The sequence below is a fragment of the Sinocyclocheilus grahami genome, unplaced genomic scaffold, assembly GCF_001515645.1.
Source record: "Sinocyclocheilus grahami isolate Dianchi unplaced genomic scaffold, SAMN03320097.WGS_v1.1 scaffold47.1, whole genome shotgun sequence".
Classification (NCBI taxonomy): Eukaryota; Metazoa; Chordata; class Actinopteri; order Cypriniformes; family Cyprinidae; genus Sinocyclocheilus; species Sinocyclocheilus grahami.
Window position 1 is genome coordinate 2503760 of NW_015505226.1, and position 16030 is coordinate 2519789.

Below are 16030 nucleotides of genomic sequence, written 5' to 3' on the forward strand. Positions count from 1 at the left end.
ATATGAACATTTTAGAAATGCTACATCTTATATCATATGTACATTTACACCCATTCTATTTCATTTTATTTTTTGCTTTCATATTTCCTCCATTTCATATACTCATCCTATTTATTTTCCTGTATTGTGTATTTCAGTATTTTTGTGTATTTCCTATATTTTTTAATTTTCAATTTAATGCATTCTCACAAAAAAGTATTTATTTAAAAAAAAAATCTTACTGAATTCAAACTTTTGAATGGTAGTGTATTAAAAAAAAGTATGAGGCAGTATTATATCTCAAAGTAAGGGCAATTTAATTTAAAATATGCAATCCATTCAATGAAAAAGGCTTTAAGCAACAACAACATACAAATATATGCATGAACTGCATACAAATGTAGCCTACACTTTTCACAGTTAGCTAATATTATGTACAGTACTTAAATTTGAGCGTTAAGTTTTTCTTTTCACGGTTACATGTAATATACATAATTAGCTCAAAATAAATTGCTTTTGTCATGTGCGCTTCACATATCCACTGCACGTAGAAGACACTTACGTTTTACTTCTGACATATTGAGCCATAACACAGGCCAACAATGCTGAAAAAAACACTGTTCACAAAACATTACGTTAAGTATCTTGATGCAGCAACTGTGCTGTAGACAGTAGACAATTTAACACAAGTTTCACTGTTTACAGACACAAAGTGCTACTTCTGTACCAATGAAGTGCTATAGTGATTTTGTCTCTCTCATGTGCTATGAAGTCCGATACCCTGGTAGAGAAAAACAAGAACAGTACAGCAGCCGTCATGCAGCTGTACAATAAATAATCTGTCTTGTGTTCAATGCTCTGGATTGAAACCATGCTCAATCTGTTAACACTGTTCAAATCCAGCCATTAGCGACAGCGCCAAGGACTCCACTGTAATAGAAAACATATGGTGTGTAAAACTAAATATTTCTGGGTTCACTCATTATTTACTGAAAAAAAGAAATATATAGACAATTTATAAAGTTGTTTTTTTTGCATTGGAACATGTTTTTAATTCTTACTCTCAGTGATGATTCTTACTGTATTTTTATAACTGTAATAATTACTGTAAATATTCTGTCATATTTACTATATCTGTAATAATCAGTCAATTAAAATTAGTACAACAAATAGCACCAATACTTTACAACAGTGGTTCTCAATTCCAGTCCTCGCGTACCACTGCTCTGCACATTTTTTATGCATCTCTTATCACTTCAGAGGTTTGTTCTATTCAACCGTAAGTGCCCTGCGAAGTGAACATCACAGGATATTCCACCATGATTCCAGTTTGAATCATGGTGGGAGCGTCTATGCTCTTTTCAAAGGGCATTAAAGTGTGCGAGACGTGAATTTAAATTGCATTTATTCACAGAGGTATATTATGTCACACTTTACACTTCTCTAGTAAGTTTCGTCTGTGTGTAAATACGCTGCAGGCAGTGGTGTAGCTCAAATCCGTGAATGAATGTTTCCGAAGTGAAGTACACTTAAATGGATGTCCCCCGTGCTCAGGGAGTAGGGAGCAATGAACACTGTGTAGGGACCATGTCAATCGGAACACAGTTCATTTACGGAGTTCTCTTCAAACGAGCTGGTTATCTGAATCAGGTGTGTTAAATAAGAGAGACATGCAAAATATGCAGAGCTGTGGTACGCGAGGACTGGAATTGAGAATATTTCCATAAATGTACTGCTCTTGTTTGCAATAAGAGTATATTGTCTTTTGGAGTTAAATACAGACAACATCTGAACAGGGTTAGTGAGATTCACACTGTTTTTTTTTAAATGCACAGCAGTGGAGGACTTACAATGAGGAAATGAGCCTCTGCACACGGCCTTGTTTAAAATAGTCACCAGAAACATGTGACAGTTTTTAAAATCCGACTCCATTTTGTCAATCGACTCGATTCTGAGGAGAAAAAAAGAAAATATTTAACCAATGGTAAAATCCAAAAAGGGAAGCAAAGCCTCATCCTCATCAAAATGAAGTGAAAGCTGTGAGACAAGGACAAGTGGCTAGACTGAAACATCTAAAGAGATTCCATACATGGAGAGTTTTAAACTTACTTCCAGGCCCCAAAACCAGCCTGCCATCTGTCTGAGAAAATGAGAACTAAGTTCAGCACTTTCATGATGGCCTCCTTGACAAAACTGACCTGCAAAGACACAGTAACCTGAACTGATGGATCAGAAATAACACAAATGTCCATAATGGCTTAAAAGTAAAAACTAGGCCAACCATCATGGGGAAGACAGCTTACTGAATTGATAAGAAAAACTGCAATTTTAACATGCACATTTTTTTTTGACAGACTCATTTTTTGGCCTGTATATTTCCCGCTTACTTTCTCTCTGAGCAGACATCGGTCATGAATGGTGGACAAGTATCTGTAGTGGATTTTGATGAGCTGGTCAAGATCCTTAGCCTCCTGTACTTGGTGTTGAAACTCTAGACCTGTACTATGCAGGATCTGTGAATGAAATGTAGCAAGGTGTATGTCCACAGGGTAATAAAAGGATGATTCAAATACAAAAAACAAAACAAACAAAGTCTGAACTCTGCTGCAAATAAATAAAGCCCATTTTATGTATTTCAGACCTACCCTTGTCATAATGTAGTTATGCAGGCTGTTGACAAAGTGCATGAGTTTGACCCTCAGGAGAAACATCCTGTGAATCTGCTGGTTTATGGGCTCTTTGGCTGTGCTTTCCTCGGACTGGCTTCCTTCTTGCGTCTTAGCAGCTACTGTCAAATCTGTGGGAAGACTCTATATTAAGATCCCATATGAACTAGTGAATTAAAACCATCCTGATATGAAAGCAGTGTGAATAAATAAAAAAAGACCTGTGATCGCTGAACTACAACGAGATACAATTGAACCATGATGTAACATAAATATGAAATATATAGATATCTTATTGCCATTTAATAGCGTATCCTTTTTGTAATAATATCCACTAGCTTTATTTCTCGCTCTTTTTATTACAAATAAACAGAAGTAATGAAAACTTCAGTAGAGAAATCATAACTCGCCACTGAATCGTAATGTGTCCAGGCTATATTTGGCCCATTTGATCTGAAGCAGCAGTAGAAAGACCTGATTGTAGATTTTCTGACACTCTGAACTTATAACAATATCTACAGGCCATGGAACCTGGTGAGAGAAAATCAAAAGGAATTCATATAAAATGCATAATTTATACAGATAACTCATAAAAACAAATACATACATTTACATTTAAAAACAAATACATTTTTTTTTAAAATTATATTTATTGTGTTATTACAATCTTCAAAGCATAACGGGCAAAATTTTTCAAAATGCCAAATGAAATTGTGGGTTTGTAACCTTATAACTCAGCGTAAGACCATCAAGGTTATTCACTGGCTGTTTTTTTCTTGCAGGATCAATAGTTTCAAGAAATATAGACAACCTAGAATCATGAGAAAAAAATAACCACAGGATATTGAGTGGTATCAGGTAGGGTTGAATGGTAAACCACAGGATCTCTAGAGATGCATGTGCAGTACCGGTTGCTGTCCTCGGGGTGGCGCTGACCAACAGCCTCTTGCAGCTGCACATTAAGGAAGGCCAGCTGCTGCCAGCTCTCCTTCTCCAGAACTTTGTCAAAGATGGCTGTGTAGAAATCATACATAGTATCCCCAGCCTCCAAAAGGAAGTAGTTTCTCATGGCCTGCAAGTACCCCAGAAGCCTAAGATGAAAAATGAGAAAGTTAAGCATAAATGCACTACAAAGCAACACTGTGAGGTTCATGCACAAAGGACTCATCTGCAGTATCTCACCTGTAGTCTTTCTTCAGGGTTCTCATGAGGTTGCCACAGCATTCGATGTATCTCCTCTCAATATGTGGATACAAACAGGAGCGGAGCGTAAGCTCAAACGTCTGACATGTCACAGACTCAGAGGAGCGGTCCAAAATCACATTGCCGCCAGAGAATTTCTCATGGAAGTCATTTTGCTCTAAATAAAGCCTGCAAGAGATAACATATCGCAATCACTTCAACGGAAAGCAAGCTAATGAAATTGTGAATGACCAAACATAGTTTAGTGACTTTATATAATTTCAATCTTTGAAAACACAAATCTACATTTAACATTTTTGCTCTAAGTGTGAACTTCAGTGACGTCAAACCATTTATTCTGTATTCTGCTGTTACCTTGCAAAATTAATGGCCAGCAGGGGGTCATGGATGTCATCCAGCTCCAGATGACGTGCTACAATGGACTGCATCTTGATCAGGCTCTTCTTAGTTGCCTGTTGCTTGGTAACCGTATTTGTGGGTGACTCTTCTCCATGCCGAAGACGTGTCTGAACTGATTCCAAGAAGAGCGTGTACAGACTCTTTCTTTCGGCATCTGCAGAGAGACAGAATTCATTAATCATTGTCAGACATATTAAGACATATTAAGCTATAAGAAACATAAAAATGAAGTAATCAACTAAAACACAAAAACAAATGGTAATCACCAAACGAAAACTAATGTAAAAATGTGAGCATGCAACAAAAAACTAAACTGAAACTTGAAAACAACATGGATGAAAACTTAATAGAATTACAGAGAACATTACTTCAGACCATCAGTGCATTATGTTGAAATGAACCACTATTAAACAAGAAGGGGTCTAATTCACATTTAAAATAAACAACCACATATTTCTTTCTTTGTATGACTTTTAGGGTGGGTATATCTGACATCCATGACACTGAAATAAGTAGTAACTCCTCCAAATAACACCATAAAGACAAGTCCAAAAGACCCTGTCTAAGACAGTATTTCTGGTATCTCTGCTTTAATGACACAGATGCTTGTTTTCAATTTTTTTTTAATTTGAAGAAATCAGGGGTATCAATATAAAATAACTAAATTAAAATTAAAATAGTTACATTCTGTAATTTTAGTAGATTCAAGAACTGGATGTTCTTCAGGGTTCGATCATGAATTTATTGGACTTTTCCACTTGTTTGTGATCATGGGAATATATATCACAAAAACATTCAATATTTTTTCATTATTTTGAACTGGCCATTTCTCAGCAATGTCTACTCAAAATATTTTAGAGCTTGATATTAAAAATGTATATTCATTATAGAAATGTCCATTACTTTTTTATATTGTATTCATTTCCACAACTTTTCCAGCTCTAGAATTTTGATGTTTAAAATTTCAGTTTTTTCAAGACCTTGAGAACCCTGGTTCTTAAATAAAAATGACAGTTGTTGAGGGAACCAATTAAAATAAGAAATATATTGTCAGTTTTAATCAACAAAGGCCTTGAGTATATTTCTAAGTCTGTGCCATGAACACAGACTGGTGACTAGTTGTTGTTCTCTGACGCAACCTCCAGCTGACGCTAGATGTGCGTATGTAGTTCATGATGCTGAATCATAAGTGCCCATGGATGCCAAGTTACTGCAAAATGTAGCAGCACTGGCACATTTATAGCGCATGTCATTGTCAGTAAGTGCTACAGTGCCGTGTTGTTATATGTGACAACTTTGTATTCTTTTGCGTGTGTCATCATAGGCAGAGGGAACAAATTTCTTATGTTATACAGGATAAGCACTGAAACTAACACTAGGGGGGAAAAAAACTACTTAAAAAAAAAATACATAAAAACTAAACTTGACTGAAATTTATCCTCTCTGACAATGACCTCTGGAGGAGCCATCCGGCTGCTCTGTCTCCTTGCAGTCCAGGTTCCTCAGGAGCTGCATGGATTTGCCAGCCATGATGATCTGCTTGAGCACAGGCTTGAGAAAGGACACCATGGTGTGCTGTCTGCTGCTGGACGCCTGCTCTCCACCAGAACTTCCACTGGCAGCATCACTGAGCCTCTCCTCGCTCTCCACCGTCTCAGACACGCTATACAGCGTGTAAGTGGCATACCAGAAGTCCCTGTGGTTTACTGGTACATCCTTGTTCCTAGTAAACATATCTATACATTTATTTATTCCCTTACATACAGTACCATTCAAAAGTTTGGGGTCGGTAAGACTTTTAAAATGTTTTTAAAAGAAATCTTATTCTCATCAAGACTGCATTTATTTGATCGAAAATATAGTAAAACAGCAATATTTGAAAAATATTACAATTAAAAGTAACATTTTCCCATACAATGCATTTTTGGCTATTGCTACAAATATATCCCAGCGACTTGAGACTGGTTTTGTGGTCCAGGGTCACATATTTTAAAATGTAATGTATTCCTGTGATGGCAAAACAGAATTCATTGAATTCAATTCTTGTGAAAAACATGATCTCCCCCCCCTACTAGTATATATAGACATTTTAAGGGTTTTTGTACCTTTGAATTACAAATTCTTTGGCGGGGTCAAATAAGTGACCGTGAACAATCCATTCGTCTACAATCTCAAGGTATGGCCTGACCGTTTCTACCCAGAGAGAGAAAAGGAGCGCCACCTGATAGAAAGGAGGGGGGGGGGGCATAATTTTGTGATCTTTTTATAATAAACAAAAAGGAAGAGCGGTACACTGATAAATGTACACATTTATGCATCTAATGCTCAATACCAAAACCAGACACACTTACAGACTGCTCGGAGGCCTCGCCCACACTGTCATACTCTATTATGGCCTTGTAGAGGGTGTTGAGTAAGTGTGAGGCTCGTAATACATTGGGCGTTCCAGGCGGCACATCAGCCACTCCTATGCAGAAAACCCTGTGCAGCATGGTGATCTGAGCAAGATGAGGACTTAACCGTTCCAGCACAGATGACAGAGTCACTGTCTCATCTATGAAGAATCACCATAAAATCAATACTATAACAACACAAAATTAACTGAGAATATATTTTACACACTGAAAAAAAAAAACTGGTGTAGGACTTACTTAGAAACTGCTACTAAATTTCACAAATAATTACAAAGTAACACATTGAATGAAACGTGAAATTTTGAAGCAGAAAGACTGAAATAGTATTTTCTTGTAAAACATACTCCAATAATCTTAATTTAAAAAATGTTCATAAAACTTCAATATAAATATATAAATATATATATATATATATATATATATATATACACATATATATATTTTTTTTTTAGAGTGCTGACACAAAGAAAAACCGACCTTTGGCAATAACGTCTTTCTCGATAGTATTGAGCTCCTCTTTAAAGCTGGTGAAGTATTTATACAGGGCCCACACAAATGCTTGGTAGGTCCTGAAGGGAGGATCAGAGCTCTTCTTGGAGGATGAGGAGGAGGAGGAAGAGTTAAGACCTGGAGGACAGGGCTCTGCACTGTGGCCGGTCACTTCATCAATAAACTTTTGCAGTCGGGAAACAGCCTGCCCATAGGCTGCTATGTGCTCCAGTACAGAGTGAAGACAGTTCTGTACAAAAACATCCATATTGATAAAAAGACACTTTGAACCAATCATCTGGTTTTGTCTTGCACAATTTCAGAACTATTCACAACAATTTAAACGGTCCCTCATTAGTTATTGTAATGTGATAATAGCTTATTAAAATTAAATTAACAGCATCTAATTTAGCCTTAGACAATAATATACATTTGAAAAAATCTTTAAATGAAACTGATATATTATAAACTTGAAAAATTTGTTTTTTTTCTCTCCCATAAAATTCAGCATTTGGCTTTTTTGTAGTGTAATAACTTTATTAATGTCTGTGTTTGCGTTTATCCCAATAAATACAGACATTTAAATAAAAGCTGCCACCTTCCCTACTTTCCATGAGCATGGTAAACTTCCAAGAAACCCCATAAATTTAGGCCTGACAGGGGATGCTGAAAAACAGCTTCCACTCACATTAGTTAGATGCGTGACCACCACATCATTCCTCACAGTCACCTTGCCATCATTGTGCTGGAAAATGAAAAGTTTCTTTACACCAGAGAAGAGCCTGAGGAGAGGCACAAAAGAACATCTGATCTTTCCTGCAGCAAAAACCTTGATATGAGCAGTCAATAATCTTTGTGATGCATTCTCTTCTGGTTTTGTCAGCAACCAGTGCAGATGTAATCTTGAAGAAGAAAAAACTCCATTCCAGAACTGCTAATTCCCTGCAGGTTTCAACTTGCATTCTAATCCCTATCCACATATGTAACCTTCACAAACTTAACATATGCACTTTCCTTTGGTAAGAACAGGTTTGTCCAGGTTATTAAATGTAATCATGGCAATAACATACATACATACATAAATAAATAAAAAAAGTTCATCAAAAATATATGTTACGTTTTGAAAGTCTTGAATGCTCTTATGCATTTATTTGATGGTAAATATAGTAAAACATTAATATTGTGAAATATTGTACAATTGAAAAAAAAAAACAGTTTTTCTACTTTAGTATATTTTAAAGGGGTCCTATTATGCTCTTTTACAAAGTCTTGATTTTGTTTTGGGGGTGTACTAGAACAGGCTCTCATACTAGGTTGTTTGAAAAACACATTATTTTTTCACATATTTTACATTATTACAACACCTCTCCCCCCAGTCTGGTATGAACGGCTCGAATAGTTCCTGTACAAATGAAGGCCCGCCTTCTGAAATACTAAACGTGCTGTGATTGGTTAGGTGGGTCAGTGTGTGTTGTCATTGCACCACTCGGCGCCTGGTCTGGAAATGTCTTGCCCCTTACCATAGCCACCTGCGAGCTTCAGTATAAATATTGCGTCAAAATCAAATCAATTTAAGCACGATTTAAACCCGGATGATTGTAACCACTCTAAGTTCGTCTGCCTTGGGAAAGCTAGCGTGTCTCTGACATAGTGATAACACTCGTTGCCTTCTCTAGTGCAGCTCAAACAGGTCTCGTCCCATTCGTCGGTTTTTGTGATATCACAAATCCCGGAAAATATGCGTTGTAGTCCAAACGAGTCGTTCGTTGTAGTTTTTAAAAAGGGATTTCTGTTAAATAAAATATCTCCTTTTGAAGTGGACTTTGAGCTTTGTAACTTCGCAGATCTTTTTTATGCTCAAACAGCAACATTACAGACTAACTAAAGTTGAAAAAGTGAAAAAGCATAATAGGACCCCTTTAAAATGTAATGTATTCCTGTGATGGCTAAGCTAAGCAGCGCTCATGTTTATTTAATGAGATCATAGCCTTTAGAAGCTTAATGGTCACATTCAGCCATATCACAATGCGTGTCTTTCCGTCCCCAAATTTAAGACCTCTTGAAATCATAATTAAGACTTTCTTGTACCATTTAAGACTTTTTATGGCCTTAAATTTGATACAACTAAATTTAAGACTTTTGTAAATTACCCTGTAAATGTCAAATACATTTCAAATAAAGAGACTTCTTTCAAAAAATTATTCAAAATTTCTGACTGGTATATATACAGTATATAATCATACCAAAGAGTTTCCCGAATCACTTGTGTCTCTGTAACAAAAGACTTCTCCTCAGGCAGGTAGAGGGGCCCAGTGTTATACAGGTGCTGATCCCTGGAGGGAAAGAGAATGATATACAAAATGACAATGTGAACTCTCAAATAAACTCCATTTAAAACTTAAACAGCATTTGCTTCTAAAATCTTATTAAATCATGACAAAAAATCCAAATGTATGGCCTTGTGATGAAGAAAGCAAACAAGACATGACAAGCAAAAATGTCTTACCAGACATTGTAGAGGTTGGAGTGCAAGTGGAGGCTGTGTGGAAAGCGGGGAGAGTTGGGAACCCAATACGAAGTGACAATATGCTGGTCCAACCAAGCCCTGGAGTCCGGCTCATCCACTACAAGAACAAGACTCAGTGAGAACTAGGAATTCTGAAAAAATAAAAAAAACTTTCATTAACTGAGGGCTACTATAAGAAAATGTGCTGATACTGTCCCATACCGGTCCAGGTGACTTGGACAGTCTTGTCATTCTGCTCGTGGTCCTCCTGTGGCGTCTTGTCCACCTGTATACCAGAATCCTCTCTGCTCAGGGGCTGCTGGCTATCTTCTTCTTCACTCTCATCCTCAGACCACTCCTGCCAAATAAACGACCTGTGGTTCTCTGTTATGGCTAACTATATATAGTATAGAATAGCATTGAGGGGTCAAGCCATTTCAATTTGTTTAAAATGTTTCATTAAATATGCATTGAATTTTGATGATTTTTTTGGGTGAACTATCCCTTTAATAAAAACTATATTGGCATTTTAAAACAAATTCACAAAAATGACGAAATAAAATTAAAATTGAAAAAAGATCTAATTCAAAATTTTAACAAAAAACTAGTATATAAAAGTATATCAATGATACTAAAATAACATTGCTTCATGTTTATTTAGTGGCTTGGTTATTTTAAATAAAATCTGACCATATTTTACATCAAATAAAAATACAAACTGTTTTCGCTTTCTATATTTTAAATTTACTTCAAAAGGCAAAACCATGACTCCACTGAATTAAAAAAAAAAATCTACCATTTAATTAAAAAGCAAATGCATAAATATTTAAATTAATAAGATTAAAAGTACTGACAAATCATTTATATGCCATATCGCCCAGCCTTTTAATATATGATACTAGATCATATATCACTGTTAGACCAGATCTGATCTAACAGTGTAACAGCATTCACTCACTGGAGTGTCTGGAAAGGGTCCAGTATCAATATCTTCCCCTTCCATAAGGTACTTGGCCCAATCAAACGTGTCTTCTTTCTCTGTAGAAATAAACATTAATTTGTGGATACATTAGTAGTAATATTGTCCAACGGTATACATGTGTTGACACAAAAAAAAACTGAACCTGTTTCTTTTAATCTAGGTCTTTCGCAGTAATTTGTGTTGGATGGGGAGTCAGACAGATGGAGCAATAAAGCCACCACACTATAGTGGACGTCAGACTGAAAACAGACAGAGTAATAGACATATTCAGCATATGTAGTGTTCCAAGTAATATCTGAATGATGTTAGTGTTCTCCCACCTTAGTTCCCTCAGTGTTAGGAAGAGGAGAACTGAGAAATTCTTCAGTTAGCCGTAACCAACTCTCTGCTTTACTCAAGTCAGAGTGGACCATGAGTTTCGAGTGAATCCTGGGAGAAAGAGAAACCACAATAATTAATAACAAAAAATATCATAATATCAAAATATCAGCATATCAGAAAAAAGTGCCCAGAATTGTTCAAAGCTTCAGACTTCCTACCCATTAATGGAGCGTTGCACATTATGTCTGTTGACATCAAGGAAACGATGAAACCTATCCAGAGGGGAAAAAATATGATGAGAGCTTTCTATTGGTTTTTTTATGTGCAAAACAATGAAACATAAAGTGTTTCGTTTTTTAATTGAAGCTAGGGCTCCAAACTCATTTACTTTTTTTTTTTTGTATTTTCCTCCAATTCTTCTTCACTGTCCTTTTCACAAATACATGCAAGCCATTAAAGTGATAAATAAATGAACGAATAAATGCACTTGAAAAATACTTACTTGAAATTGGACCAGGCAAATTTCAAAGCCATTTGAAAGTTCTGATCTTCCTCATCCTGAGTGGAAGTAAAATGTGAGATGAGCCTCCTGGTCTCCAGCTCTAGCTCCTTCTCAAACCTGCTCCAGTGAGCCATTCTGATGATTCACGGTTCAACTGAAACACAAGGGGAAATTACTGAGATAGACAGACAGACAGGCAGACAGGCAGACAGACAGACAGACAGACAGACAGACAGACAGATAGATAGATAGATAGATAGATAGATAGATAGATAGATAGATAGATAGATAGATAGATAGATAGATAGATAGATAGATAGATAGATAGTAGATAGACAGACAGACAGACAGACAGACAGACAGACAGACAGACAGACAGACAGATAGATAGATAGATAGATAGATAGATAGACAGACAGATAGATAGATAGATAGATAGATAGATAGATAGATAGATAGATAGATAGATAGATAGATAGATAGATAGATAGACAGATAGATAGATAGAGTTGTTTATAAGCACAGACCTGCTTTTTGGTTGTGATGCTGACAGAGGCGAGCCGTTGTCAACAGCTGCGGCTAGCAAAACAAGAACCCCATAAAAAGGGTGTTCGCTACATAAAACAAAATATGCGTAAATTATATCTCTTGAATATAATCCAATGGCGAAAGTCGAATTTAGGGCAAAGTTTAAATGAGTTTATTTGATTATCATTAATACATTTATTATCATTTCCCCTGTTGCCGCCTCCATCACTTCAGATGCTATCTCTATGGTGCCGTGTGAACAATAATAAGGCAGGAGAGCGCATTACTGCCATCTATCGAACAGGCCCAAACATAACGCGACACAGGCTGCGTCCAAATGTGTCTACTTATACGCCATTAAAGTATTTACTCTTTTGGTGAAGAAAAAGTACACACTTTAAAATGTGTAGTAGAAGAGTAGGCAAGCTTTGGGACATACTAACACATCATGCAATTGCGTCTTTAACGGACCGCACTGTCGCATAGTCACACACACACATTCTGCCTGCGTCCCAATGTGCAAACTATCCATGCTAATTCTTCTATGTGATATTAGTCATTTTCAATACTATTTAGGGCAGATAGGGTGGATAGTATGCACATTGGGACGCAGGGTGTCACTGTAAACTGGCCTGTCTATCATCTTGTCACAGTTAACATCCTCCACATTTCATCTGCATCAACAATGTTAACTTTTATAAACATCCGTTTGGCCATTAACTTTTAAATGCATCAGATAAGATTAAATATATACATACATATATACAAATATATATAGCCTAAATGCAATGGATTGTGGGAAATATTGGCCATTAGAGTGTGCAAAAATCTACCTGAAATAGCAGACCATCTGGATATTGCAAGCATTCCTGTTGTATAAACTGATATATGATTGGATGTTCTTTTTGCTATTCTGTACCTATACTATGTACTGATCCTGTATGTCCTGTATCTGGATTTTTACAACCATTGATGATAAAAAAAATTTGAACCAGTTTTTATGTACTACTGTATTTTTAGGTATTCTATCTTTATCTTTAAAATTCATTAGAAGCTGAAAGTCAACTTCAGGCACTGGAAATAACCATGGTAGTGTTGCTGGCAGCACAGTTATTTTCTAGTACTCTTTTAACTGGGTGTATTTCTGAATATTTCTGAATGAAAAAATAAATCGCTTATTGATAAAATGATAGAAATGCATTGATATGAATATCTAAATGATATAAAAGATACGTAAATATTTTTACGTTTTTTAGCTAAAAATACGTAGCGATTTGTACATTTTAAACGTTGAAATACGTCTAAATTGTACGTTTTAGCATGATTAAAAACGTACAAAAGTACGTTTTGTGCTTGTAAATGTTACATATTAATAACTACGTATAAACATGAGACCAGGCTGGCCGGTCAGCACCCCAATCTACTGCCAAACATCTCAAAACATTCTTTCCTCTTTTACTTTTGACTATTATCTTTTGGACATGTGATGCAAATGTTAATTTAGAATCCATTGATTACTGATTACAGATTCTTGTTCCAGTTCTTGATCATATAACTTTAGTTTGATAGATGGGGTTTTACTCTTTTTAGAAAAACATATTACTTTAGTTTTTTCCACTGACATCCCCAATTATTTGTCCACATTTCTACTTCTTTGATAGCGTTCTGCATACATTCCTCTACATGCGACACATTTCTGCCCCTTTTTCCTAAAGCACCATCATCTGCATATAAGGACTTTCCAAAACCAGGCCCAACTGTGCTAAAATATCATTTATCATTTTATTAAACAATATAGGGCTGCAGACGCTAACTTGACGGGTATTTTCAATTTCATATACTTATGAGGATCTAACCCTACTTGAATGGTTTTATCAAATAAAAAATATTTTATCCAGTTATAAATTTTTCCATTAATATTCATATTATTCAGTCCTTTCCACATCATGTCATATGCTTTCTCTACATCTTAAAACAATCCTTTTATTAATTCTTTATTTATCTGAGCCTTTCTAATTTTTTTATTCTAAACTTAAAATTGCATCCATTATGCATCTTCCTTTTCTAAAGCCACTCTGGTGTGGACGTAAAAGACTTTTTGATTCCAGTACATAATTCAATATAGCCATTACCATTCTTTCCATTAATTTACAAAGGTTTGAGGTTAATGTAATTGGTCTATAACTTTTTGCTTGTGAGTGATCTTTCCCGGGCTTTACAATTGGAATAACTACACCATGCTTCCAAGCAGAGGGAAGCTTTACTTCCCACACTTTATTAAAAAGATGAAATAAAATATACTTCGATTGATCTGATAGGTGTCGAATCATTTCATTGCATATTTCATCTTTACCAGGAGAAGTGTTTCTCATCTCTACCAGTGCCTGCTTTAATTCGTATATTGAAAAACCTTCATCCAATATACTTTCAGATAAAACTCTGTATTTCAATATTTGAATTATCTTTTATTTTGTTTTCTCTAAACATCCTCATCTCTTCTGATATATTTACTATGGATCTTGACAAAATTTTCAACTGCTATTTCAGCTTTTCCAACATTTGATATAACTTGTTTTCCTCCATTAATTAGAACAGGAATCTCTCTGCTAAGATGGATTCCTCCCATCCTTCTTATCATTCCCCACATTTCATTAATATCTGTCTCTTTTCCAAACATTTGCTTGTGCTCTCTTATAGCCGATAAAATCATCAAATGATTATGATTTCCTTACTTTCTTAAGTGCTCTATTTTTGGAAAACTATATTACATTCCTCTGTCCACCATGGTACAGCTTTCTTCCTCCTCGTTTCTTTGCTTTTCCCAATTACATCCATTGTTGTTCTATAAATTACATTCCTTATACACTTATTTAATTCATCAACATCTTCTACCGAAATATTTATTCTTAACATTCTTATCTCACTTATCTCTTGAAATTTTTTCCCAGTGAGCAGATTTAAGTTTCCATCAAGGATAAACAACAAATCAACACCGCCAGACACAACATTTGTGCTCATTTCAAAATTCCTCCACTTAAAAAAAAAAAAAAGATTCAGTATACAAACAATTATTTCGTGAACTTTTGTATTTTCTTTTAGTATTTTTTTTTTTCTAAAAGTTCTGAAGAGACAAACTAAAAGGACAGTTTAAACAAATAAAAATGTTTATAATTGATGTGTTACAGAACAAAACTAATGCAAATGTTGATTATTTTTTCATAAGGGGCAAATTATATTAAACCATAGACTGTATTAAAGGCACAATATGTAATTTTCGCCGCTAGAGGGCGCATATTCAAAATAAACAAAGAGACAAAGGCGTAGTTTGATGACGCCGTGACTGAGTGTGGAATCATGGGAGTTGTCGTCTTCATCCCCACAGCTGAAGCAATCCAACGATACTCGGGCAGAAATCATGTTCATGGATGAGCTAATGATTTATTAAGGCAGTAGAATGACGCAGGGTGAGGCTGAAAGCCGTCAAAGTATGGGCTTACACACAAATTCTGCACAAAAGTGCATTTTGCACTTGTTCATTTCGCAACGTTTCACTAGCTTGCTCACCTGATGCCCCCCCCTCTGTGCTCACTAAATGCCAACAGCTCCTGTGCTCAACACAACCAAGTGTTACAATGTGCCATACTTCCAGCCAATCAGAGACAGAGGCTGCTAAATTCTGATTGGCTGCCTTGACAACCAATCACAACATGTCTTGCATTACCTCGACAGCAGAAGGGGACAAATACAGTGCATGCATAATTATTATGCAAGTTGATATTCTGATTGTTTTTTTCTAAGCACATTTTACCAATAATTATAACTACTATTAATCTTGTATTTAATCACTTATAATCTATATATTATTGTTCATGAAGGCTGGAAGTGAAAAACGCCTTATATTCAGGTGTGCATAATTATTAAGCAGGTTATCTTCTACAGATAAAATCTCGAGATGAACTAAAAATGACCTCCCAAAACTTACTGCCAGATTCTGGAAGATAAATTCTTCAGTGGTACAAGAGGATGTGGTGCTGGTCCTTC

General features: G+C 35.7%; 1 protein-coding gene across 1 annotated transcript; it reads right to left on the bottom strand.

Moving 5' to 3' along the window:
- Positions 1 to 277: 277 nt before the first annotated feature.
- LOC107582726 (gamma-tubulin complex component 5-like) lies at positions 278 to 12295 on the bottom strand. Its single transcript, XM_016268677.1, has 25 exons — positions 12183 to 12295; positions 11989 to 12075; positions 11462 to 11615; positions 11178 to 11231; positions 10959 to 11067; positions 10781 to 10877; positions 10615 to 10694; positions 9879 to 10014; positions 9657 to 9774; positions 9394 to 9483; positions 7839 to 7932; positions 7139 to 7400; positions 6599 to 6801; positions 6353 to 6468; positions 5702 to 5970; positions 4203 to 4401; positions 3828 to 4016; positions 3554 to 3736; positions 3372 to 3456; positions 3056 to 3176; positions 2625 to 2776; positions 2367 to 2492; positions 2089 to 2177; positions 1830 to 1930; positions 278 to 909 (listed from the first exon to the last, which is right to left on the bottom strand). Exons 3-25 carry the CDS (start codon positions 11593 to 11595, stop codon positions 863 to 865), a joined length of 3054 nt encoding a protein of 1017 aa, XP_016124163.1. The 5' UTR covers positions 11596 to 11615; positions 11989 to 12075; positions 12183 to 12295; the 3' UTR covers positions 278 to 862.
- Between the last annotated feature and the right edge of the window lie 3735 nt (positions 12296 to 16030).